We start from the raw sequence: 25,593 nt of genomic DNA on the forward strand, positions 1-25,593 counted from the left end.
GATATCTTTGAGTACTACGTTATTATAACTTTACTTTTATCATTTCAAAGATAAGACGTTCAAATAAATATTAAGTATATTATTGAAAGATACTTGACATATTAATAAACTCAACAAAACAATTAGTCATAGATTTGGTAGTTTAGAAATAAGTCCACAGTAAATGCTTATAATTATTTCTAAATACTATTATTCTGTTTCACAATGAAAATTTTTATACTGATCGAGTTTCTTTGCTGTTGCGTATTGGCTAAAGATGACATGGATATTTTTCACTTACCTACTAGCACAATTCCATTGTTTTATGATCTGCAATTTTTAAACGTGTTAAGTGATAATTTCACTTATAGTGGCACAACAAAAATTAAGATACAAGCTCAACAAACCACATCTGTGTTAACATTAAATGTTGTTGATCTAGATATAGAGAGCATTAAAATATTTGATATAGAATCAAAAAGGGAAATCGAAGTTAACAATCATGAGTTGGTAGAAAAAAATGAACAGCTAAAAGTGTACTTGAATGAACAGTGGTTAATAACTGGAAGACAATACCAAGTGGAAATTGTTTACAATTCAAAGTTGAGAACTGACATGACGGGTCTATATAGAAGCTCTTACAGAGATGAAGAATATAATAAAACTAGGTGATTAGATGTTATTATTAGTAATTTTTAATCTTAAAAAATATTTAGTATATTAATATAAGAGATATTTTTAAATAAACACATAAAGGACGGCCCAAGAGGTATAAAAGGGTTTTTTTTCGGTTGGGGTGTCAATATATTTTTAGCATTGATAATGGTAACATTGTTACTCAAATACGTATTCGCAATTATTTGTGGCTTTTTGAGTTAAATATTTTTTAATTTTAAATTAATAGTCTTAATAGTTTTAATATTTAATGTATTATACTTATGAAGTTAAACTTGATAGCATTGTGTAAACAGATAAAATATTATTTATATTCCTCCTAAAATAAACTCCTGATAACATGACTGTTTTCTAGAATATGTTTTACTAGAATCTTAATTGTAATTTCAAGTTTAAATTAAGGGGAGCTTATAACAGAACCGGATTGATTTAGCAATTTATCAATAAAATCTTGGTGAGATTCTTTAATTAATGACTATTTTAAAAACGTTATGTCAATTAATTTTCTCATAGAAAATCTTGTACAAAAAGTGGAATAACTAAAAAAAAAATCCCATATTCCTTCTCCTAAAATTATCTTTCGTAGTACATAATTTTGTGAAATGTTTGCTCTCCTTTAAATTTAAACTATTGAATGTTTTATTTTTGACAAACTATTTCAAATATCGAGTAAAAGCTTTTTAAAATAAATGACAAACTTTATACTTAATTTTAAAAAATCAGTACAGTAAGGTTTAAGTATAAAAACCTAGCACAATGGGGTAAAAATTTATAATAATAAAAAAAAAAATGAATTTATTACCATAACTTTTAGCTTAATTTGCAAGTTTGAAATTGACATCATTAAATAGAAAAAATGGTATTGTTAAGAATAATATGCAATCAGGAAATTTTATAATTACTATTTACAGTAATTTTTTTATTTCATCCACTGTTAAATTCAGATGAAACTAAAAATCATTTTTTTTTTTTAAATTTATGATTTATATAGCAACATGTTACGAAAAAATTTGGAATGTTATAGACTAGTAGTAGCACACACAAATAGAATAAAAAAAACCAGCACAGGGGGGTCGCGGCACAGTGGTGACGTGGCATATTTGGATCACGTATAATGATATCTGACAGTGATTATAATCACTATAAAAAAAAAACGCTTCGATGCAAATCTTTAGACAGTGTTTAATTTTAAAAAATTGGTTATTTATTCCAAAAGCTACATGATCTGCTAGTTCCTTATTAATATCCTGATTAAGATAAAGTATGTCAAATGAAAAAGGGATTATTAAAAAATATTATTTTTCATAAAAAAATTATGTTGATCCATACACTTTTCAATAAGTTATAGCATTATAAAGTTAAAAATGTAAAATACAAAATTGAAAATTTTCACACAAAAAAAGCATTCGGTAGCCATTTTCACCGTGAAGATAAAATAAAGTCCAACATTTTTTTTTTCCATAATAAAGTACATTACATTAGCTTTAATTTAATATATATATAGAAGTGTCAGACTTTCAGGAACATTTTCAAAAGTCAAGTTGAAAAAATTAATTTTTTATGAAAAAGTTGTCATTTAAAATCCCCTTCTGTGGGCATGTAAAAAGGGTCAGATATAAAAAAAATATATACCAAATGAAAGGTAATGATATCACGCATCTAAATGGGGGTTACGGGGAACAAGGGAATTTTTTTCAATTTTTGAGGGTAATGTCTTCGACTAAATACGATTTGTGATCTTTTGACGTATCATTGAAAGAAATCGGTTCAGTGAGAGCTGAGAAAAAGTGGTAACAGACACAAAAAAAAAAACACATCATGGTAAAATTAATACCTTCTCAGCTTCGTATCGAAACTAAAATTATTTGAAAATTGTATGTCGTTAAGTAATTTTACCAGCATTGGCTAATTTTTCAATCTTTTATGATATTATTTTAAAATAAGAAATTATTAAAACTATTTAAATTATAAAATCCACAAAAAAATTACTTTTATGTCATTGTGTTAATAATGGTTATAATAATAATAACAGCCCAACTATTGTTCCCAAAATAAGTATACACGATTTTTTAGTAATTCTTTTTGGTGTTGTAGGTTAAATATTTTTAAATTTTAAATTATATTAGTCACAAGTGATCAATTTTCATTATTTTAACAAAGTCAACTTTTGAGGCTTAAAAAATCGTGTTAATTTGAAAATATTGGTGGACTATTACAACTAAAATACAAAAATACTATTTTTTTTAAATTAAAATATAAAAAATTATATGATTTATTTTTGATTATGTATCAGAGCAGATTATAAGATACATCTATATGTTACACCTATCCATAAAGTAGTTTCTACTTCAAAAATTCTGTATTAGTAAATATCTAAGATTAGTAATCTAGCTATTACTCAATATTTCTAATTTTAAGCAATTTGATTTTATATTTTAATTATAGTGGTGTAAAACACTAACTATTAAATACATATATACATATAGTATAATTTATATGGCTCCAAATTAAAATCTGCTTAAGTGTATAGATTATATAGTTTTCCATTTTACTATAGGTTCAATTTGTGAGCTAGAATAAAAAAATGTTTTTAGCATTTCTTATACTAAATATTAATTTAGGTGCAAAAATTATTAAGAACTTCTATATTTTGTAGCTCAAAAAAATGGTTTATATATTATTTTTGCCACCGATTAAAGTGCACTATAAATAAATAGTATTATTTTACTAATTTTAGATGGTTAGCTGTAAGCCATTTTAAACCTACACACGCAAGAAAAGCATTTCCATGCTATGACGAACCAATATACAAAACACCATTTCATATTACTATTATAAGAAAAGATACACAAATATCTTTATCAAATTATCCAATAAATAAAAGCTGGGCATCGTATGTAATATTATATATATTAAACAATAACTTAATATATATTGTTAGTGATAATAAACTAAGGTAATTTTTTTTTTTTTTTTAAATTAATGTATACTATTTTAGCCCTATCGGTAACTTAATATATGATGATTATAAAGTAAGTGAACCACTACCAACCTATTTAGTAGCAATATCAGTTTCTGAATTTGTTACAAAACCGTCAGACGAAAAACGAATTCACGTATACACGCACAAGGAATATATAAACCAAACGGATTATATTCGACAAAGAGCAGCAGAATTACTCCACTTAATGGAACTTTTCACAACTATACCTTACTCTGTAGAAAAAATGGATTTCCTCGCTGTACCTAATTTTGTAGCAGGCGCTATTTTTGGTGAAAATTGGGGATTAAATACATATCAGTAAGTATAAATTGTATTTCAATTTATAAGGGGTATTAGGGAAAAAATACAAATTAGAAAATACCTGCGTATAATTGTATAATTAATATTTTATACAGGAGGGTCGAGCACAAGAAAATTTTAAAAGTATTACTTTAACACCTATTAATTATTAATTAACCCATTTTTATAACAAAAGTTATAGTTACAAAATGTACAACAGTTTATGTTATCTTACTCCATATTTGGGGAAGATAATAAAATTGGCAATTTGCAGAAAAAATTTCAGCCTTTAGAAGATTAATAAGATAATTAAAAAAATTGTTTAATGTTAGACTAGATTGAAATAGTTATCATTCAAATTTAAAATTTTGATTTCAATAACAGAAGTTGTAGAAACTTAACCTCACCATCATAACCCACCTTACTTTTGCAATTAATACGTAATATTAAAAAATATTTTATAACACCAAAAAGTATCATCAAAATATAAATGCATTTAAAACTAAATTGTTCAATCCTAAGTTCTGTATTCAAAAGAAACGATAAAAGAAAATGCATGATAGAAATATTTTTGGAATATAAAAGATAGAGTGTATAAAACAAGCAATACAGAAAAGTTAGTTAAAGAAACTTTATTAATCACAAACTAAATCAATAAACCTCAAATTTTCGCTTACAACTTTAACTTAAACCATAGTTACGATAAAATGCATGGAATCAAGAACAAGAGAGATTAAAAAAACAAAAAATTCTTAATTTAGGAGAACTGTCGTTTTTTCTTAGATTTACTTCGTTTTTAAATATGTTCAAAACTACTATTTTATCTACTTCAATGTCAATTTTTATAACTGTTTAAAAATTTCAGAGAAAAATATTTATTGATATCAGAAAATTCAACCGAAAAAAGTAAGGAACTTGTTACCACAACAGTTCAACATAAATTGGCACATCAGTGGTTTGGAAATATTGTTACTTGTTCTTGGTGGGATTATGTGTGGTTACACGAATCTTTTGCAACATTTTTCCAATATTTTGCAGTTAAAATTGTAAAATACAATTTTTTTAATAAAATTATTTAAGTTATCGTAATGAGAAAAAACTTGATAAGCTTAATTATAAGACAATTTGTCTTTTTTAAATAAATATTGATGAAAAACTTAGATAATTGTAAATTATTTTCCCTAATTAAAATAGTTATTTTTTCGAAGAAATTTAAGAGCATAATATCAATTTTTGTATACATTCTACAGTATACTATAATATCTATAGTTATTTAAAAGTAAAATTTGTTTTTAATTTAGACTTAGCAAGTTTTCTCGATACCATCTATATGTAACTAATTAAAATTTATGCAGACTATATTTTTAGGTAGAGCCCGAATGGCGAATGGAAGATTTATTTGTTGTTGAACAGCATCAGATAGCATTATCATACGATCAAGTATCTAGACATTCGATGACAGTTCATGTTAAATCTCCTGATGAAATCACGGATATATTTGATGAAATTGTCTACGAGAAAGGAGCTTCTATATTGAGAATGCTTAAACATATAATAACTGATCACCTATTTAGGCAGTCATTAATATTATATTTGAATACTAACAAGTAAGTTTCTATGAAATTAATAAGTTATTTTTAATTTATAATTATTTCCATTTAATTTTGAAATTCATAAATGGACGTGTTTAAGAATGCTTAAGAAAGGTAAGAAGCCTAAAAAATGATAGAGTAATCAGGAACAAGTTTACTCAGTTCAATTTTAATTGGATAAAAATTTTATTGTAACATGTTAATTATCATATTATCAACTTTTAAGATAAAATTTCAGTTACCTAGGAACTATGATTATTTTTCATATATTTGGATTTGTATTTAACATCTGTATTTAACTGGTTTGTAAATATAGGTTATAGTAATATATATATTAACATATATATTAATAGGAAAATTATGGCGGTTAAAAAATTTGAATCAATAATTCTGAGAGTAGACAATTTCTAGATTTGAGACTACTATAGAATGAGTTCTCCCCAGGGGAGCACTAATCTAGTGTGACGGGTATGACGATCTCGGGTCCTCGAACTCCTTCTACTCTGACCTTAATTGGTTGGAGTAGACTGGTCCACCAAATTGGGGGTTGAGGGCTAACGACCCTACTTTTTAAAAAATAAACATACGTTCTCAAACACCAAGCCTCGGACAAGACTTAACAGAAAAATGACTGGAAATTGGAAACTGGAAATCGGAACTATTGTGTGGTACTTGGAACGTAAGGACCTTGTACAAAGAGGCAGCGACTGTTAATTTAGAAAGTTGAAAAATACAAGATAAAATGTTTGGCGCTTCGGGAAATGAGATGCCAAGATGCCGGCATAAGAAAGTTGTCTCAAACGACTATTTTTAATAACAATGTGAATAAACTCACAGACTAGGAATGGACTTTGCGGTACATGAAACAATCATTCATACAGTAAAAGATTTTAGAAATGTTAACGCAAGAATATTTACAAGGACGCTAAAAACAGAAAATTTTGATTTGGTTTTAATTAATGTAAATGCTTAACGAAGATAAAGATGAAATAGAAAAAGAGCTCTTCTACGCAACACTTAAGAATTTGTTTAATACTTTGGTGGGCCAGGTCAAACTGATTCTGGGAGATTTTAACACAAAAGTAAGTAGGGAGTGTAGCGAGGTGTAATATATAGAAGTAATAAACACTTTTACGATTTACAACTATTATACAACTATACTATATTACAACGAACTAACAAATAACAGCGAGAGACGAAGCGCGTCTAAGACAGAATGCGTAAGTGATTGACTGATCGACTGAATGACTGGAGCGACGATCTTGCCCTTAAATAGTCAGAGAAATCTTCTAGAGGCGGCGGCGGAACTCTCTAGAACATTCGACCGCCACACGCTTATGTAGAGCGACGAATCTTCTAGAGGCGGCGGCGGCCGAACGTTCTAGAACATTCGACCGCCACACCACCCCTCTATGGAGTGGAGTTAGCTAGGGTCAAAAATGTCCGGGAATCTGACTCGGCGACCTGAGCGAGTTGTTCGTACTGGCTGCGTTGATGGATCGGTATTAGGCGGTTGTTCTTGTTTGGGCGTATTCGGGGCAGTCGCTGGTGGAGCATGTGCCTGGCTATCGGTTGTGCTTTCGTTCACCATGAGGTAGGCAGGTTTTACTCTATCAATCGTCACCGTAACTGGTTGATTTCGAACTTTTATTGTGAACGTTTTGTCATTTCGGGCAATTACTTCGTAGGGACCTTGATATGGCGGTTGAAGTGCTGCTCGGACACCTCCCTCCCTGAGAAATACGTGTGAACAGTCCTTAAGGTCCGCAAAAACAAATGATCGTGGATTTGAGTGGCGAGATGCAGGTACTGGACGGATTTTATTCATAACACTGCGAAGACGATCTAGTAAGCTAGTAGGGTCGTTCGTACTGCTATTATCTTGATTGTCTGTGAAGAAATCACCAGGAAGATTAAGAGGTTCCCCATAAACAAGTTCCACAGACGTGGTTTTTAAGTCTTCCTTAAACGCAGAACGTATTCCGAGAAGCACGATAGGCAGTGACTCAGTCCACGAGTCTTTTGCGTGGGCCATGATGGCTGCCTTTAGTTGTCGGTGCATTCGTTCGACGAATCCGTTTGCAGCAGGATGCCAACTGGTAGTGGGGCGAAGCGTAAAACCAAAACGTTTTGCTAAAGTTTTTAAAGTAGCTGAAACAAACTGAGTACCACGGTCAGTCGTAACGTATTGAGGTACTCCGAAGCGTGAAATCCAGCAATTGAGGAAACCCTTAGTGACATCGTCTGCTGTTATACGTTCGAGTGGATACACCTCCGGCCAACGGGTGAAACGATCGATTACCGTCAGACAGTACCTGAAGGACTGTGATGGCGGCAATGGACCGATGATATCGACATGAACATGTTTGAATCGGCGTGAAGGTGTTTCAAAGTTTCCCAGTGGGGCTGAGACGTGTCGGCTTATTTTCGATCGCTGACAGTGGACGCAGGCACGTGCCCAGGAACGGCAATCCTTTTTCATTGCTGGCCACACAAATCGTTCTGAAACTAAGTGAGCTGTTGCGCGTGCACCGGGGTGACTAAGGTTGTGTAACTGATCAAATGCGTGACGCCGGAATCGTTGTGGCAAAAATGGTCGTGGGCGTCCTGTTGACGTGTCGCAATAAATATAGATTGAAGATCCTGGCACTAGTACCTTCTCCAAATGAAGAGATGAATTGTTGTCAGAAAAATGTTTGAGTTCATCATCCGTGTCTTGAGATGCAGCAAGAGCTCGGTAGTCCAGCGGGAGAGACACAACTTCAATGCGTGACATTGTATCCGCGACGATATTTTCATCACCTTTAATGTGTTGAATGTCGGTGGTGAATTCGGATATGAATGTCAACTGGTTGAGTTGCGTAGGAGGTATCTTTTCTCTCCGTTGGGTGAAAGCATATACGAGTGGCTTATGATCGGTGAAAATGGTACATGGTTGTGCTTCGACAATGTGCCTGAAATACTTCACCGATTCATAGATGGCAAGCAACTCACGATAATACGCAGGCCACGCACTTTGTTTCACCGACATTTTCTTTGAAAAAAATGCTATGGGTTGCCAGATGTTATTGACTCGCTGCTGCAGACATGCGCCGATAGATTGGCTAGATGCGTCTGTGAATAGTCCAAGTCGTGCGGCTGGATGAGGATGTGCTAAAAGAGTAGCGGTCGCAAGACTTTCTTTGCATGTGGTGAACGCTTTTTCTAACTCGGGAGTCCATTCTATCGGTTGGGAACCTTTTGTCTTCGGGCCTTTGAGAATACCGTGAAGTGGTGCTTGCAGGTCGGCAGCTTTGGGAATAAACCGGCGATAAAAATTTACCATTCCCAAAAACCGGCGTAATCCTTGCATAGATTTTGGCAATGGATACTGTCGTAGGGCTTCGACGCGTTCCGGTGGCGGGCGGGTGCCTTCAGAAGATACTAGGTAACCTAGAAATTTCACCTCAGCCGAACCTAATACACATTTTTGCGGGTTAACGACAACACCGTAGTCAGAAAGTCTCCCGAAAAGAGTGCGTAAATGCTGTTTGTGGTCCTCTTCCGATTTAGAGAATACCAAAATGTCATCAATATATGCATAACAGAAGTCCAACCCATTGGTAACTTCGTCTATGAAGCGTTGAAAAGTTTGTCCAGCATTTCGCAATCCGAATGTCATAAAAGGAAATTCGTAAAGTCCGAATGGAGTGGTAATGGCTGTTTTGCATATATCGTCCGGATTAACAGGTATTTGATGGTAAGCCTTTACCAGATCGATTGTGGAAAATAGCGTGCAATTAGCCAGGTTGTGCGAGAAATCATGTATGTGTCTGACTGGATAGGAGTCTGGTATAGTTCGGGCGTTCAGCGCGCGGTAATCACCGCAAGGACGCCAGCTGTTCTCCCCTTTCGGTGCTAAATGTAATGGTGAAGACCACGGACTGCTTGAAGGTCTAGCGGTACCTGCCTTGACCATTTCCGCGAATTCCTGTTTGGCGATTTTTAGTCTACCTGGAGCTAAGCGGCGTGGGCGGCAGGCTATTGGCTGACCAGGTGTCGTAAGAATGTGGTGCACTGTTTGATGTTTTATTGTCCTGGGCAATCCGGTGGGACGTGTGATGTCCGGAAATTCTGCGAGAAGTGCAGCCCAAGGGGAAGTGTTGGCAACTGATTTTATGCTGCATTGATTTACAGAGGAAACCTTACCATTCACAGCCAAGCCTGTGACACCATCAATAAGACGTTTGGTACGGCAATCCGGCAGCAAGTGGTAGTATGCCATGAAGTCGGAACCAATGATAGGAGTACTCACGTCGGCGACAATAAAACTCCACGGGAAACTGCGTCGAAGTCCTAAATTCAAATTGAGATGGACCGTCCCGTAAGTTTTTATGGTACTGTTGTTGGCCGCGCTGAGGTCGTAATCGGTGGCATGGCGTCGTTCCCGTAGTAGCCGTTGAGGGTAACAAGATAAGTCGGAACCGGAGTCGACTAAAAATTGGCGTTTTGTTATTTGATCTGTAACAAACAGGCGGCTGCTCGGGTTCGGACAGTCTGTTGCCGCCGCTACTGACTGTCGTTGGAGTTTTCCTGATACTTGCAGGGAGCCTTACATTTGGCAGCCTTTTCTCCATAAGTGCTATGATACCAACACCATCCTTTGCCGTTAGTCAGTTCCACGTTTGAACGGTTACGTGACCTAGAGCGGGAACGTTGCGGACGTTTAGCACATAAATCGCTTACCTGTTTTGAGAGTGCTTCAATGGCAGCTAAAACATTGAGTTCCTTTTTATTGTTCGTCGTGGCAAAAGCATGGACGAATTGCGAGGGGGCTGGCTGCACTTCAACAATTTTGTCAGCCAGCTCGGCTACCTTATCCAGAGGAAGCTCTGATTGTGCGGTTAAAATAGCTTGTGCATGTGATGGTAGACGGCGGAGCCAAAGTTGACGTAAAATATTGTCTTGTAATGTAGTAGTGCCGGCAAGGGAACGGAGATGTCGTAAGAACTGTGATGGCTTACGGTCACCTAGTTCTTCTTCATTGATGAGTTGCCGCACACGTTGTTCTTCTGAGATAGACAACCGTTCAACGAGTTTTGCGCGTAGATGTTTGTAGCGTTCAGTAGGCGGTGGGTTAGTAATAATATCCTCTACTTCGGCGGCGTAACGCGTATCAAGCTGAGCCACAACATATTTAAATTTTTTTTCCTCACTTGTTATTCCCGAGATTGCAAACTGCGAGTCAACCTGTGAGAACCATAAGCTCGGTCTTTCGGACCAGAAAGGTGGCAACTTGACGGCAACGCGATTCACTGAAGCTGTTGGATATTGCTGTGCCTGTAGTGCTNCGTTGGATATTGCTGTGCCTGTAGCGCTGAAAGGCGAGCGTTTTCTTGGCGTAACTCCTCCAATTGATTGCGTAGTTCTTCGGCGTTCATACTTGATCACGTCGAGGTCACCAATGCAGCGAGGTGTAATATATAGAAGTAATAAACACTTTTACGATTTAATAACAACTATACTATATTACAACGAACTAACAAATAACAGCGAGAGACGAAGCGCGTCTAAGACAGAATGCGTAAGTGATTGACTGATCGACTGAATGACTGGAGCGACGATCTTGCCCTTAAATAGTCAGAGGAATCTTCTAGAGGCGGCGGCGGAACTCTCTAGAACATTCGACCGCCACACGCTTATGTAGAGCGACGAATCTTCTAGAGGCGGCGGCGGCCGAACGTTCTAGAATATTCGACCGCCACAGGAGCAATATTATAGAAGCACCGTTGGTAATCATAGCTTGCATGCAATGTCAAATGATAATGGATCAAAACTTATTGATTTTGCTGTGAGAAAAGGTTTGGTGATCAAAAGTACCATTTTCCCAAGGAAGAACGTATACTTGGATCTGCCCAGATAAGTTAAGAAACAAATAAAGTATTTATTTTTAATTTAAGTAAATATAAAAACCCGATAGACCACGTACTAATTAATAGCAGATTCAAGAATGGTGTTCGGAATTTAGAAACTTTACGAAGAGTCGATTTGATTTTGGATCATCTACTTGTTGGGATATGGATGAGATTAAAATTTAAAAACTTAATAAATAACAAACGTAGGACGGTTTAATATTGACAAACAGGAAGATCAATCACTAAACAATGAATTTAGTAACAAAACTAAGAACATTTTACAAGGAAGTGAAGTAGTAGCCGACGCAGATGTGAATAAGAACGGGGAGCAAAAAAGAAGTGCCACTAATAGTGTAGCAAAAAAAATATTAGAAAAGAAAAAGTTAAAAACTAAACCATGGTTTAACAGAATCTGCAAAGAAGCTATTAAGAAAAGAAGAACTATTCTGCAAGAAGGAATTGACTGAATTACATAAATAATGAAACTCTGTTCGGCAGATACAAAACTTGCCAAAGAGAAGCGAGCAATATAATGAGATGTGAAAAAAGTAAATTCCTTAGGGACATGATGGAAAAAGCAGAGCTCGATTATAAATCGCATAAATCCAGACCCCTGTACAAGCAGATAATCCACCTTACAGGTGGATATAAAAAAAAATAGAGGTTCTTAAAACATGATGATGGGTCGCTAATAACCTCGAATGAAGAGATAGCTAAAAGATGGAGTGAATACTTTGACCAGCTATTAAATTGTGACAAACCGGACGAAGTCTTCATTTTTGACCTAGAGCCTTGGAATGCCCAGAACTAACTTTGAAAGATATAAACCCAACCCAACTGGAAAATCAACAATGAACCAAATATTTATTCTTCGGTAGATATTGCAAAAGGCATGAGAATTCGACAAATAAATCCATCTTCTTTTTATTTATTTCAGGAAAACATACGACAGTATTCATAGAAAGAGTTTAATTAGCATTATGAGAGAATGTCTACTCCCTACTACGCACATTGTAGTGGACATCACTACTATCGGCCGATCAGCTGTTGCACACCACACACCATACCCACAAATAACCACATTTTTAGGATAGTATAGTGAAGTATTGTATAGCAGACTAATCAACTGTTGAGAAAAAATTGTATGTTTTGTTTTTTATTGACTGCATTAATTGCAGTAAATTGTAAAACAATTTTTTTTTCTTTTTGTTTTGATAATATTGTTAATTTAAACAGTTTTTTAATTTGAGTAGTATTTGTCGTTACACAAATTGCGATCTTATTTTTCTCTTAAGCTACTAATTAGCTAATAAATATTTTCCTGTAGTTTATTGCTACTAATTAGCAAATCTATTTTAACAAATTGTTATATTAAAAATTGTCTTTAATTAGTAAGTTCGTTTTGTTATTGTTGTGGTCCGTGTTTAGTTTTAGGTAGCATCTCTGGTCAGCAGCATTGCAAATTGTGAGTACTATTGTTGATGTTTGTGTTTCCTTTTGTAATTTAGTGTAGTTATTGTAACGTCACAAATTCGAAGGTGGACCGTTTATGATTTTTTGTTATGTCTACTTATTTATTTTATCGCGCGAAAGAACCTTTTTCTGACACAGTGGTGTCAACCACTCATTATTTTACCACTGACCGCTAGATAAGGCGATAAAAGAGAAATATAATTAAAATCGAATTGTTTATCAGTATTAATCCCTTTCAAAAAGACTGGCCGTCATCGATTTGAAATTGCCGTTAGATCGGTGTTGACTCTTCTCTATTCTTTCTTCTGTCATTGACCGTGCTAAGGTGCACACATTTGTTGTTTTATTGACACTCTTTTTTCAATGATGGAGTAGAGCCGCCAACGGCGAATGGCCAGTTCTTTTCGGCGAAGCATCCAGACCATCGGATGGGTCTCTTCGGAGACCGGGTATCGTTTTCTTTTTTATATTATATTTATGTAATGAGCTATATTTTATTAATTAATTAATTTCATTTTTATTTTATCGTAAATTAACTTAATTTTGTTTATGTGTGGAGAGCACGTGTTTCCCTTTTCTTCTAGCCAACGCTAAGGAGCGAGTGTCCAGACCACTCCTGGTGTTCTTCATTAATTTCCGATTAACATTAACGGATGTGTTCCAATACCGTCCATGATATTTGTAATATTATTTGTTTGTTTTGTTTAAATATTTTATTTTATTTGTATTGCCTTTATTTGTAGACATGGTTTTTGATGCATTCGCATTTTTGTCCATGTTGTCGCGGTCGCATCTCATTTCCGGTGTTACCACCGAATGGCGATCGCGGCGCTTCCTCTTCACGTCCGACAAGTCGCGCTATTCGCGGTGACCGACGGGCGGTGAGAACCGGTCGCTCGGCGCTGTAAAAACATTAGAGACTGAGAGAATTCTAATTCAACTTTTCACGTCAACGGACACCGTGACTTATTTAATACTAATTAAACATCTTTAACTGTTGTTAATATTAACTCACAAATTGTTATATCGACAAAATAAACGTTTTAGTATTATTGCGTTAATATTGTCAATAATTTTTTTACTTGATTACCCTAATTACATCAAGTGGCGCAGTCGGTAGGATTTTTGAGGACTTAATGTAAGTGCAAATTTAGTCAAACATTATTTTTGCACCCCCTATTCCATTCAAATAAAGGAACTTAAAGCTTCTATTGACTTAATCTTTAAAGGGCCCAAGTTAAGTTAAGTCTTAAACTTTTGGGGTAGTTAAGTGAATAAGTAAGTAATTCCAGGCAATATTAAGTATAGCCCATTAACGTGGTTTGAGCTAAAAATAAATTAGGCAAACCCACACTTCCCGTACACGTGATCAGTGCATCGCTATCTCCCATTGACCTACTTGCATTCTATTATTAGTTATATCACCACTCATTATGTCAGGTAAGACCATACTTGAGTTAACAATAAGAGAATTGCAAGGGGAGCTTACGCGACGGGGACTCGCAACTGGGGGTTCCAAGGCTGACCTGATGTTTCGGCTGGAAGACCATATCTTACAGGAGGAGGGGACAAACGCGGCGAATCTAAGATTTCACCCCGACCCACTTAGTAATCCTCCCCCCCCAGGACGAACATATCCCTAACGGGAGGCCCGGGCAACCGGATGACACGGAAGAGGATAAGCGCTCCGAAGATGACCGTGACAGTTGGTCACTGTCATATGACACATATATGCTATTATATGGGTACGTCGAGGAAAACGCCAAGCGGAACGAGGTACTGGAAGCAACAGTCGCCCAGCAACGCGAACACATTGCCCAGCTCGAAGCAAAATTGGACAACTTAATCAAGCAGGTCAATTTGTCCAACTACGATGAACAGGGGGTCACAGGTACTACGAACTAGGGAACCATTCCTCAATCCGGCTCGGTACAGCAAATTCCGACGGATAGGACGGGAAAACCGTCGTACGGGTACGCAGAGCGATTTTGACCGGACAAGTCAAAATCCCTCTCCCACCCCCCACCCGAGGCACCGACGAACTTTATGTTCTCCGGTGGATTTTCACGGCTAATAAATAAGCCTGCTGTAAATAAGGATTTCTCCGGTGGAAACATCGTTCCGTCCCGGGAAAACCCATCGTTTTCCCGTTTGAGTCAGCCGGAACCAACTTACTCCGGTCCAAATCACAATTTCTCCGGAAAAAATTTACGATTCTCCGGTGCAAACCGTGAATCAACCAGAATCCACGGAGAAAGTGTCCATGAAAGTCACCTTTACGCTGAGGAAAAGACTCAGAATAGGAGAAAAGTGACTTTTAACGAGTCTTCGCTACTTTCGCCAGACAGTCTGTCTTTAGCACGAGCTTCTCTGCCGGAGTTTGCCGGCAAACGACAGGAAGATCCGACTACATTTATATCGGAGGCTGAAGCGGTCCTTGATGAGGCTAGATTACCATTTAACAAATGGGTACAAGTCCTAGCACCTTAACTCAAGGCGGAGGCCGGAACATGGTGGGGAACCATACGCTGTATGAACCCAACTTGGCATATGTTCCGACAACAGTTTATGCGAAGGTTCAATAGCGAGTCTATCCGGACACAAATTCGCAACGACTTCCACAATGGTACTCAGGGAGAGGACCAGTCGTTAGGCGAGTTCATTATGTGAAAGTGCCAGCTAGCCCGCCGACTAGACTCTAGGCTTACGGACTACGAGCTAGTCGATCTTATCGTGGCGCTGATGAACAGAGACTATCGGATACACGCGCGTGTTAGGCGACCGAAGTCAATAGACGATCTGTTTGAGCTGGCTAACGATCTGGATAGTGAAGACTTCTCACGGCAACGGCAACCCGAAGAAAAGAGGTTTTCGCCTGGTGGGTACGGCACTAGATGGCCTAATAAAGAACCACCGCCGAGTTCAAACGGTAAACTGCCGGAGAAGAAGCCTGATAAAGCGGCTAGATGCAAAAACTGCAATCGGTACGGTCACTGGTGGGCGAACTGCCCGGACAAAAACCGGAAGGATTCGGGAAATGGGAAGAGTTCCGGTCGATCCACGGGAAATCGCCCGGACAGAAAGTGTTAAAACCCGAAAACCACCGAAAAAAAAGTCCCAAAGCCCGAAGTTCTGCTCAAGAACACGTAAAGGGATTGGAGGGACAAACCAAAATGCAGTTTGCCGCAATTGGATCCGAAGGAAAGGATAATTTTCGGGAGAAAACCGAAAAGGGAGAAGTTTCGGAAATACTGGAATGTAGCTCAACGCGTCCTGACCAAGGAACATTAACAGCACATTCCGAGGACCATTTACCGAACAAAATCCCGGAAGACCCGAAACAAGACCTTCTAACAAGTACTTTGTTGTCGGTCCCGAAGTCTTTCCCGGTAAAACTCTCTGAGGAGTTCACTCCTTCACGCGGAATTAAAAATCGACGGAGAAAATCTGACACGGATTCGTTATACAATATACGTCTCCGGGCAGCTGAACTTTTCTCCGGAGAAAATGTTTCTATCGACAACGGGAACCGAACAGAATCCGACCAGGATTCAGATATGTTTTCGGAACCGGAGAAGATCACGGTAGAAACCATGCGTCATTCAAACCCAACCAAGAACGGTAAAAAAGCGACATCAACCGGGACACCAAAAAGTTACAATGTGCCATTACCGGCAATTGAACTGGAGTTCCCTACGGGAATAGTTGTTGCGCCGTTAGACTCTCAAGCCACGAGATCTTACGTTTTACCGTGGGTAGCACGCAAATATGGGAAATTGGTAGAAGAAGAACCACATGTGATCACTATGGCTGACAACCGGACCGTGCAGGTTCACGAGTACGCTGAATTCACAGCAAGGGTGTCTGAACTTCAGGTGACGTTCAGAGCCGCAGTACTCGACCACTTGATTGGGGACATCTTCCTAGGACATGACTTTTTGGTGAAACAGGAAGTATCATGGGATTACCAGGCGTGTACCATTCACATGGGTACTGAAAAACGTACAACGGTGTGCTGGAGAAAACATAAATCGNTGGTGTGCTGAAGAAAACATAAATCGAAAAAAGGGACTGTTCAAGAAGTAATTGTACCGGAAGAAGAGTATCCTGAAGAAGTGCGGTCAATTATACGAAAGTACCCTAAAGTTTTCTCCGGGGAAGTCGGAAGAACCCGTATCATTGAACATGATATCCGGTTAAACAAAAATACGCCGGCTGCCTTAAATGCATACCCATATAATCGTGAGAAACAGGACATAATTTCTAATATGGTGCGAGAAATGGAGGAGCAAGGGTTTGTAGAACCAAGTACCTCGCCATGGGCAGCTCCCGTAGTTCTCGCTAAAAAGAAAGATGGCTCTCAGCGGTTATGCGTCGACTACCGAAGACTCAATCTTCAGACGGAGTCCGACGCACATCCAATGCCCGACTTACATNTGACGCACATCCAATGCCCGATTTACATGACATGGTCAGAGAGATGGGTGGCGCTAACGTCTTCAGCACCATCGACCTGAAGTCCAGTTATTGGCAAGTAGGTCTGACACCAGCGTCACGACCACTCACCGCGTTTCGTACCAGTATGTGGTTGGTATAGTCAGTTTGTTTCAAACTACACTGAAATCACCGCACCGTTAACAGATCTTTTAGCAAAAGGAATTAAATGGCGATGGGCAGTACGGGATCGAGAAACATTCTACAAGCTCAAGGAAGCGCTGGCTACCGCACCTAAACTCTGTTCTCCACTTCAGGGTAAACCGTTCTTTCTACAAACGGACGCAAGTGAAGTAGGAGTAGGTGCCGTACTGTTCCAGCGAGAAGAAACTGGCCAGAGAAGGGTTATCTCATATGCCAGCCGAAAACTTTCTCCCGCTCAGACAAGGTACTCTGCCGTCGAACGAGAGTGTTTAGCCATAGTGTGGGCCGTTGATCGTTTCCGTCCATACTTAGAGACCGGTAAGTTTACATTACTTACCGATAGCTTAGCGCTCAAATGGCTTCATCACACCAGAGACACCAACAGTAAACTTACACGTTGGGCGTTACAACTGGGATCGTTCGATTTCAATATCCAACATGTGCCTGGAGTCGAAAACCAAGCCGCGGATGCGTTGTCAAGAAACCCCGTGGATCAAGCACCGGTAAATGAGGGAAGTTTGGACGAAAAGTTCCATGATCCACCGTCAACGGATGATTTTTCCGGAGAAGATCACATAGGGGCAATATTTGACGGAAACCACCCGGAAAATATAAGTGTTTCGGACATTATACAGTGGCAAACCGAAGACAAAAGTTTGGCCGAAAATGTTCGGACACTCCGGGGTAAAAATACAATTCCACGGTACATTCTCGGTAAATACCACCTGAAAAACGGTATTTTACTGAAAGGACCGGAGGGATCCGGCGAAAACATCATCGTCGTTCCGTCGGACATGGCTGATCACCTACTATGGAGGTATCATGACCATGAACTAGCCGGGCATCCAGGTTGGAAAGAAACCTACCGTAGCATCGGTAAGCGTTTCTACTGGACCGGTATTAGGGAATCGGTGAGACAATACGTCGCGAGGTGTCACATTTGCGCATGTGTCAAGCCTTTGAATTGGAAACCGCAAGATCCGATGACACCGAGAAAGCCACGCCAGCCATGGGAGGTCATAAGTATTGATCTTATGGCCCCATATCCCAGGACTGCGCGCGGGAAAACATGCCTACTAGTAGCAACGGACTGCTATAGTAGATGGGTGGAGGCCTATCCACTTGGCCAGGCCACTACCAAGTCAATCACCGATACGTTAGAAAGAGGTATTTGTTGTTTTATATTGTGGGTTAATCATTAAATTATTAAACTATCTTTAATTTTGTGTTATCTGTTCAATGTCATTTTAGTAATAATTATTATCTACTCAAATTTGTTTAATTTAGTTACTACATCTTATTATTGAATTTTATACTATTATTCTTTATATTGTCCTTTTAATTAATTTAGATAATTTTACACCATTGTTTTTGGAGTTATTTTTATACATATTGTTTATTACTATAATTACTTTAAAGAGTCAGTTGAGAGTCATTTATTATTGGAAGAGTCATATTCATTTGTTATTGATTTATTGAAGTTGTATAGTTCATTGTTGTTGTTATTTTGTTAGATTTTTCAGAGTATATAATTATTTGTTGAGCCAAAAGGGCTAAATTTATCTAGTCAAGTTATTCATTGAAAATATTTTTATTAATTATTGTAAAAAGGTTTAAATTATTTATTTATTTAGTTTAATAGTACACACTTACAGATATACACACTTACACATCTTTCACTACATAGATCACTGGTTGCTGCGCAGGCGAACCCTCCCACCTCCAGTGATTCTATTTACATATATCACACTACGCAGCCTGATCGGTATTGGTGCAATTAGCCGGTTTGGGTACACACTATAATATTTAGTGCCCCTGACCCCAACAGAGACATTTGTTGAAGTCAAAGTCGGAAGTAGTCAAACGGAGCCAATATCGGTAAAATAAGGTTTGGGACAGGTTGACTCAATGTCGCCAGTGTTATTTAATATAGTATTAGAGAAAATCATTAAAGTTATGAACATTAGACCCGACGAAGGAGTAAAAATGCAGGACTCCTCAATAGGCCTATTGGCGTACGCGGACGATTTAGTACTAATGGAGGAATCATCGAATGCACTGAAATCTCTGTTCGATGGTCTACAAAGAATGGCGTTGAAAGTTGGAATACAGATAAACAGAGTACATGGTCGTTGGTCGACGAAAAACTGCGGATATGTACCCATTCTTGAACGCAATTTAAATACTTAGTATCAGTTATAACTGAAAAGAATGAGATAGCAAAGGAAATTTCAGCAAGGATAATTGCCGGCAATAAAACTTTCTATGGGCTGGTAAAACTGTTAGGATCTAGAGCTTTATCGAGAGAACTTAAGATACAGCTATATATGACATTATTGCGTCCAGTTATAACTTACGGAGCGAAAACATGGCCACTACGAAAAGAAGTTGAAAGAAAGCTGATAGTATGGAAGAAAAAAGTTCTAAGGAAGATTTATGTAACTATGAAAGATATCAATAGCAATAATTGTAGAATAAGAACAAATAATTAGCTAAAACTACTTTTCCATAAGCCGAATATAGTGGAGACAATAAAGTGTAAAAGACTAAAGTGGGCTGGACCATGCTTGGCGTAGCTAGAATCTCTTGCTACGTATGATATTAGAAAAGGATCCAGCAGGGAAAAGGCCATTGAGAAGACCTAGTATAAGATGGGAAGATCTAGTTAAAAAATATGTAAGTGCTTTAGGTGGAGGATCACATTGGAAGGAACGAGCCTTCGTCAGAAATAGCTGGAGGGAGGGGTGTTTGACAGGATGGTCATAGTGGCCGTTTACCCGAAGAAGAAGATAGAAGGGGTTCTATCTATATGATGTTTAGAAAATATCTCCATTATATTATCAATATTTTACAATTTTAATACGAGGTACGTATTAATCGTATTAATCGCACCCATCTACTAACCATTGAATCACTCGTAGCATTTTCTCCATAAACTTCACAAATTTGACGATGAATATCAACTGGTTTGATATTCTTTGCATTTAAAAAATGAATCACAGATCGTAACTCACATATGGCATAATTTTCTATTCGTTTATCCATTTTAAAACACTAGCCACGTGACGTACATACACTAACTAGTCACGGAATGGTTTTAAAATGTTCCCAATAAGTAAATGAAATAATCGGATATGACCGTAATTAAGATAACATCGCAAACGCCATAAAAATAGAAAACGGAACTTACTTTCTGGACGTACCTCGTATATAAAAGTTATTAATTTAAAATCTATTATAATATATTAAGTTATATAAAGTTATAAAGATATATAAAAGTTATCAATGATATTAAACAAATTAATACACTAAAAACGTAATATCTTGAAAGCACAGAATCATAGATGCCATTTGAAGGGTCCGGAAAGAGCATAACTCTCTATTTATTTCACTGTCTCCCCTAAAAAAAAAAGTTATGAAAATTAAATTTTAATTTATTAAAAAAAAAACTTTATGGATTAAATTAGATCTCTTAAACATTTTATTCAAATAGCGCTTTTGCATGCGATGATAATCTGTAGGTATAAGTAGTATAGTAATTTTGGACATTCACGGAAAAAATTCATTACAGAGCACTAGTGTTTTCCCTGTCCTCAGTCAAACCCATATCGGTTGTGTGAATATGAGAGGGGGTGATTGTTTAATTAATTAACTCTACACCTATGGACTGATTGTTTATTAATTATAAGCGTATTGTCTGATTATACAAGTTAACAAATAAGAAAAAAAATGTTTATCATTTACAATTTTTCTATGAATTTTATAAGGAGCTTCGACCCTGATTTTGCTTCAAATTTTTTGTATCATACTTAGTTTTTAAGATAATTACTAGTTAATAATTAATCAATAATTGCACAATAAAATCATCATAAAAAATTTTAACTTTTTTAAATTATTTCATGATATTTAATATAAAATAAACAATATTGGGACAGTTTCATCAAGATTTACCGATTTATTGGATCTTTAAAGTTGAGTTTGAGGTCAGTTAAAAAAAAAAATTGAATTTGCGAGTATAACTTTATTTGGTTTAACCTTAAGGTACGAAACTTTAACCAACAAATAGATAATCTAAAAGGTTATAAAAAAATTAACTTTGTGTATGTTAAATAAATATAAAACGAACAAAATGTTATTAATACTAAAAATACAGGAAAATTTAAAAAAAAATTTTTTTATATCTTCTATTATAATTTAATTTTTAAGTAATTGAAGTAATGATATAAGGCAGTATATTGAATTTTTTAACGATAAACATAATGGTGTATTAAGATTTTACGTAAAACAATTTTATAATTAATTATTTAAAAAGGTTTATAAATTATGTGCTAAATATACTTTAATATTAAATTTATTCTTTATAAAATTCAACAAATCTAAATATATATTCAGAATTAGCATTGAAATTCCTTATAGAATTCATATAAATATTATAAACAAGAAAATAGCTGTTGTCTCATGTCATTGATTAACTTTACACCTATTGTTTGATTATAATTATTATAATAACAATAATTATTGTTTGATTTAAATATTTAATAAATCTATTACTGTTGATGCCAGGCACACGCTAACGTATATACAGTCCGCCTACATACCACTGTAACTTGCCATCGTAAATTAAACAACAGCTCTTTGAAAAATTACCTAAAATCGCACGTATTTCTAGACTCTAGAGCTCTGAAATTTTTATCAACCATTTCCTTTAAGAAACCCTATTTTCTTTGATCACGTTTTCTCATTTGACGTACATATCGATATATCCCCTCCCCATATAAGTTAAACTTCATATTCAAAGTAAATTAGATTCATGTAAATTTTATGAAAATCGATGGACTCATTATTATGGCAAATCATTGTAAGGTATTTTAGTATAAAAATATCGCCAAGTTGTACATTTTTTAAAAAGTAACAACTGTGTAATATTGAAATTTAAAAGAAAAATGTACAAATAGACAATTTCATATTGAATTTATTGAGAGAAAATATCATAAACTTTTTTTCATAACTTTGGGAAATGTACAAAATTAAAAAAATATTGAACAATTTTTTTAACTACAGCAGTCATTTTTACATAGATGATAGGTCGTCAGAACATTTTTTTCTTTTTTAAATTATAGTATGTGACATAAGTTTTAATGTATCATATATTTAAAAGACATAGTATATCGGGGACATTTTAAAAAGTTAAGCTGAAAAAGTTCAATTGCTATTTTGAAATTCTCTGTAGGTAAGCAAAGGGTCAGATTTTCAAAAAACTTTTAAATAAAAGTGAAATACCTAAAGTTTCAATATGAAAAAAATCATTTCGATTCGTATATTATTAGAAAAGTTATGACAGTTTTAAGAAAAAATATTGAAATTTACTGATTTTAAAAATTGTATTTTTTGGGGGCATTTCTACCATTTACAAGGGATCAATTTTCGAGGGTAATGACTTAATACGATTTGTGCTCTTTTGATATATCGTTGAGAAAAATCAATCGAAAGAAAAAGTAGTGACAGACACAAAAAAAAAATAAATAAAAATAAACACATAATGTAAAATTAATAACTTCTCAGCTTCCCATTGAAGCTAAAATACACAATAGAAAAATTAATATTATATCATCGTCACAATAAATCTAAAATAATAATAAAATTAGTGTACACATACACTAATTTTTTCTCTAAATAACACTTGAGTTTTCTTATTTTTTACACATTTTTCTGGAGATATTTGTAACATTTTTATTAATACAAATATTTGAATAATATAATAATTCAATGAAATAAAACATTACATTTTTTAATTTAAATTAGATATAAAAACACAAAACCGAAAGATATGTGGGATTCTATCGATAGTGTATTATACGAAGCTGATTACAAACTTACAGATAATATTCAAATTCGAGATTTCATGCGATCATGGACAGAAAATGAAGGCTATCCTATAATCAATGTCGCATATCAAAATAAAAAATCATATTCTGTTACACAGGTAATTTAGAATTACACATACAAAATTTCATATTATTATTTTAATTCATATACATAATATTAAGAAAATGTATTTATAACACATATATTTTTTAAGAATTTTGTGGAGACTACAACATATATTCCTTTTCCTTCCTTTATTACATTCCATTATTAATACATTCCTTATGTATTTATAAATAAATCAATTTTCTCATTAATTCTTTGTAAAAAACCTTATAATACAACTTTTGGACCAGTATTTCAGAAATTATTAACAACTTAATATTTAAACTGAAGTTGAGAAGTGGGAGCTACTATATTTATCACTAGAAATTTCTTTGCTTCACTCCTCCCCTACCTATGTACAAAAATGTGAATAATTTCTGAAATATTGGTTCAAAAGTTGTTATTGTCCAATCATTTTCTATTTTATAAGCTAGTTAAATACATATGTTGACATTTAAAAACATTAATTTGATACGCCAGTAAAACATAAAAGATACATACATACATATATCAAATCCAAAAAAATATGTACAAAAAAAATATTATTTTAAGAGAAATTGGGTGGCTAGTGTTAAAATAATCACCTATATACCACTCTGATATTAATATTATTGTCAATAATATTATACAAATTAACACATTAAAAAAGTGATATCGTGAAAACACAGGATAAATCTTTGTCGTAGCCTCTCCTAAAAAAAAAAAAAATTTTTTTTTTAAATCAAGGGAAGAAATGAAATTATATATCCCAAACAATTTGTTAAAATTGATCCTATGCAAAGAATGATTTAATTATTAATAATATGTTTATTTATTTATTTGAATATCGAACGCGCAAAAAGGCAATTTTCAAAAATAATATACACGATAATCTATATCAAAGAACAAAAAATAAAATATGTATACATGTAATAATTTTAAAAATCACGTTTAAATATCCATAAGAGAAATTATTATATAAGATTATTAAATTAATATTATTATATAAGAAGTAGACGTGACCAAAAACTATGAAATATTAAGGGAGCTGAGCATTGTGTGTAGAGAAGTATTATTATAAGAGGTGCGATGAGAGGGAACATGAAAGGGATAGTAATTTCTAGTGGGCAGGATGGAACACGAAAAGATACAGAGGACAAAAGATCTGGTGCATTAATTAAATCATTAAGGAACGCATTGATAAATGGAAGGGTAGCGTCAACTCGCCTGGAAGCAAGAGTAGAGATACTAAGAGTGGACCGAATAATAGAGTAATCATGAGGGGGTGGCAATTTTAAGTAAATAAACAGTATAAGATAAGAAACGATTTTGTACTCTTTCAATTTGGAATTCATCGCTAGCTAAGTAGCTAAGAACCATTAATATTCGTACCAGACGCAAGATATTTATGTTTGTAATTGTTTTTATCACGACTTTTTTGTCGCGTAATTAAATGTATAGTTCTTATTAACATGGACACTGTCCATGTTAATTGTCCATTGGACAGGACATTCATAATTGAAGTCCTGATGTTTTCGTGGTTCTGAACTGATATGAATATGAGGCGTTTTGTTTATATTTTAATTGTGATAATAGCATAAGATACTATTTTTTAATTTGGTAATAAGTTATATATTATAACTTTTACATTATCATAAATTACATATCTCATACTAATTATTTATTACTAACCATTAAATAACAAAAAGTAAAATCTTATCATGTAATAATGCAAACATATAATATAGTTTACTATCACCATAGTCTTCACTGATAAAGCATCAATGTTTATAAGATTATGGTTAAATGACATTAATTGATAACGGTAATGAACTGATAAATATAAAATTCAAGTATTGCTACGACCCCGACGCTACGTTATATTATATAATATTAAAATAGTATGTATTATTGTAGTTTATGTCCCTATGGATAGGGGATAAAAATACTCCACTCTGCTAATCGTAAGAGGCAACTAATGAGCTTGCTTGAGGTCGACAGCCGGTGTAAAATTTTTGTTAAATAGTATGAGGAGTCCTGTACAAAACTTAGACGGATTGTCCCATCTCGGATGTACGCAAGGACAACAGGCGAGAGGAAATAAAGTAGT

General features: G+C 35.1%; 1 protein-coding gene across 1 annotated transcript in view; it reads left to right on the plus strand.

The window, feature by feature from the left end:
* The first annotated feature begins 120 nt into the window (after positions 1-120).
* LOC126908410 (aminopeptidase N-like) overlaps positions 121-25,593 on the plus strand; it is a 40,870-nt gene continuing 15,397 nt past the window's right edge. Inside the window, exons 1-6 of the mRNA XM_050690445.1 lie at positions 121-647; positions 3,392-3,547; positions 3,653-3,955; positions 4,803-4,983; positions 5,306-5,544; positions 23,337-23,517. Of these exons, the coding sequence (XP_050546402.1) occupies positions 205-647; positions 3,392-3,547; positions 3,653-3,955; positions 4,803-4,983; positions 5,306-5,544; positions 23,337-23,517 (1,503 nt within the window). The 5' untranslated portion in view covers positions 121-204. The remainder of the gene's footprint in view (positions 648-3,391; positions 3,548-3,652; positions 3,956-4,802; positions 4,984-5,305; positions 5,545-23,336; positions 23,518-25,593) is intronic.

The sequence above is a fragment of the Daktulosphaira vitifoliae genome, unplaced genomic scaffold (assembly GCF_025091365.1).
Source record: "Daktulosphaira vitifoliae isolate Bord-2020 unplaced genomic scaffold, ASM2509136v1 Scaffold_5, whole genome shotgun sequence".
In the NCBI taxonomy this organism is placed as follows: domain Eukaryota; kingdom Metazoa; phylum Arthropoda; class Insecta; order Hemiptera; family Phylloxeridae; genus Daktulosphaira; species Daktulosphaira vitifoliae.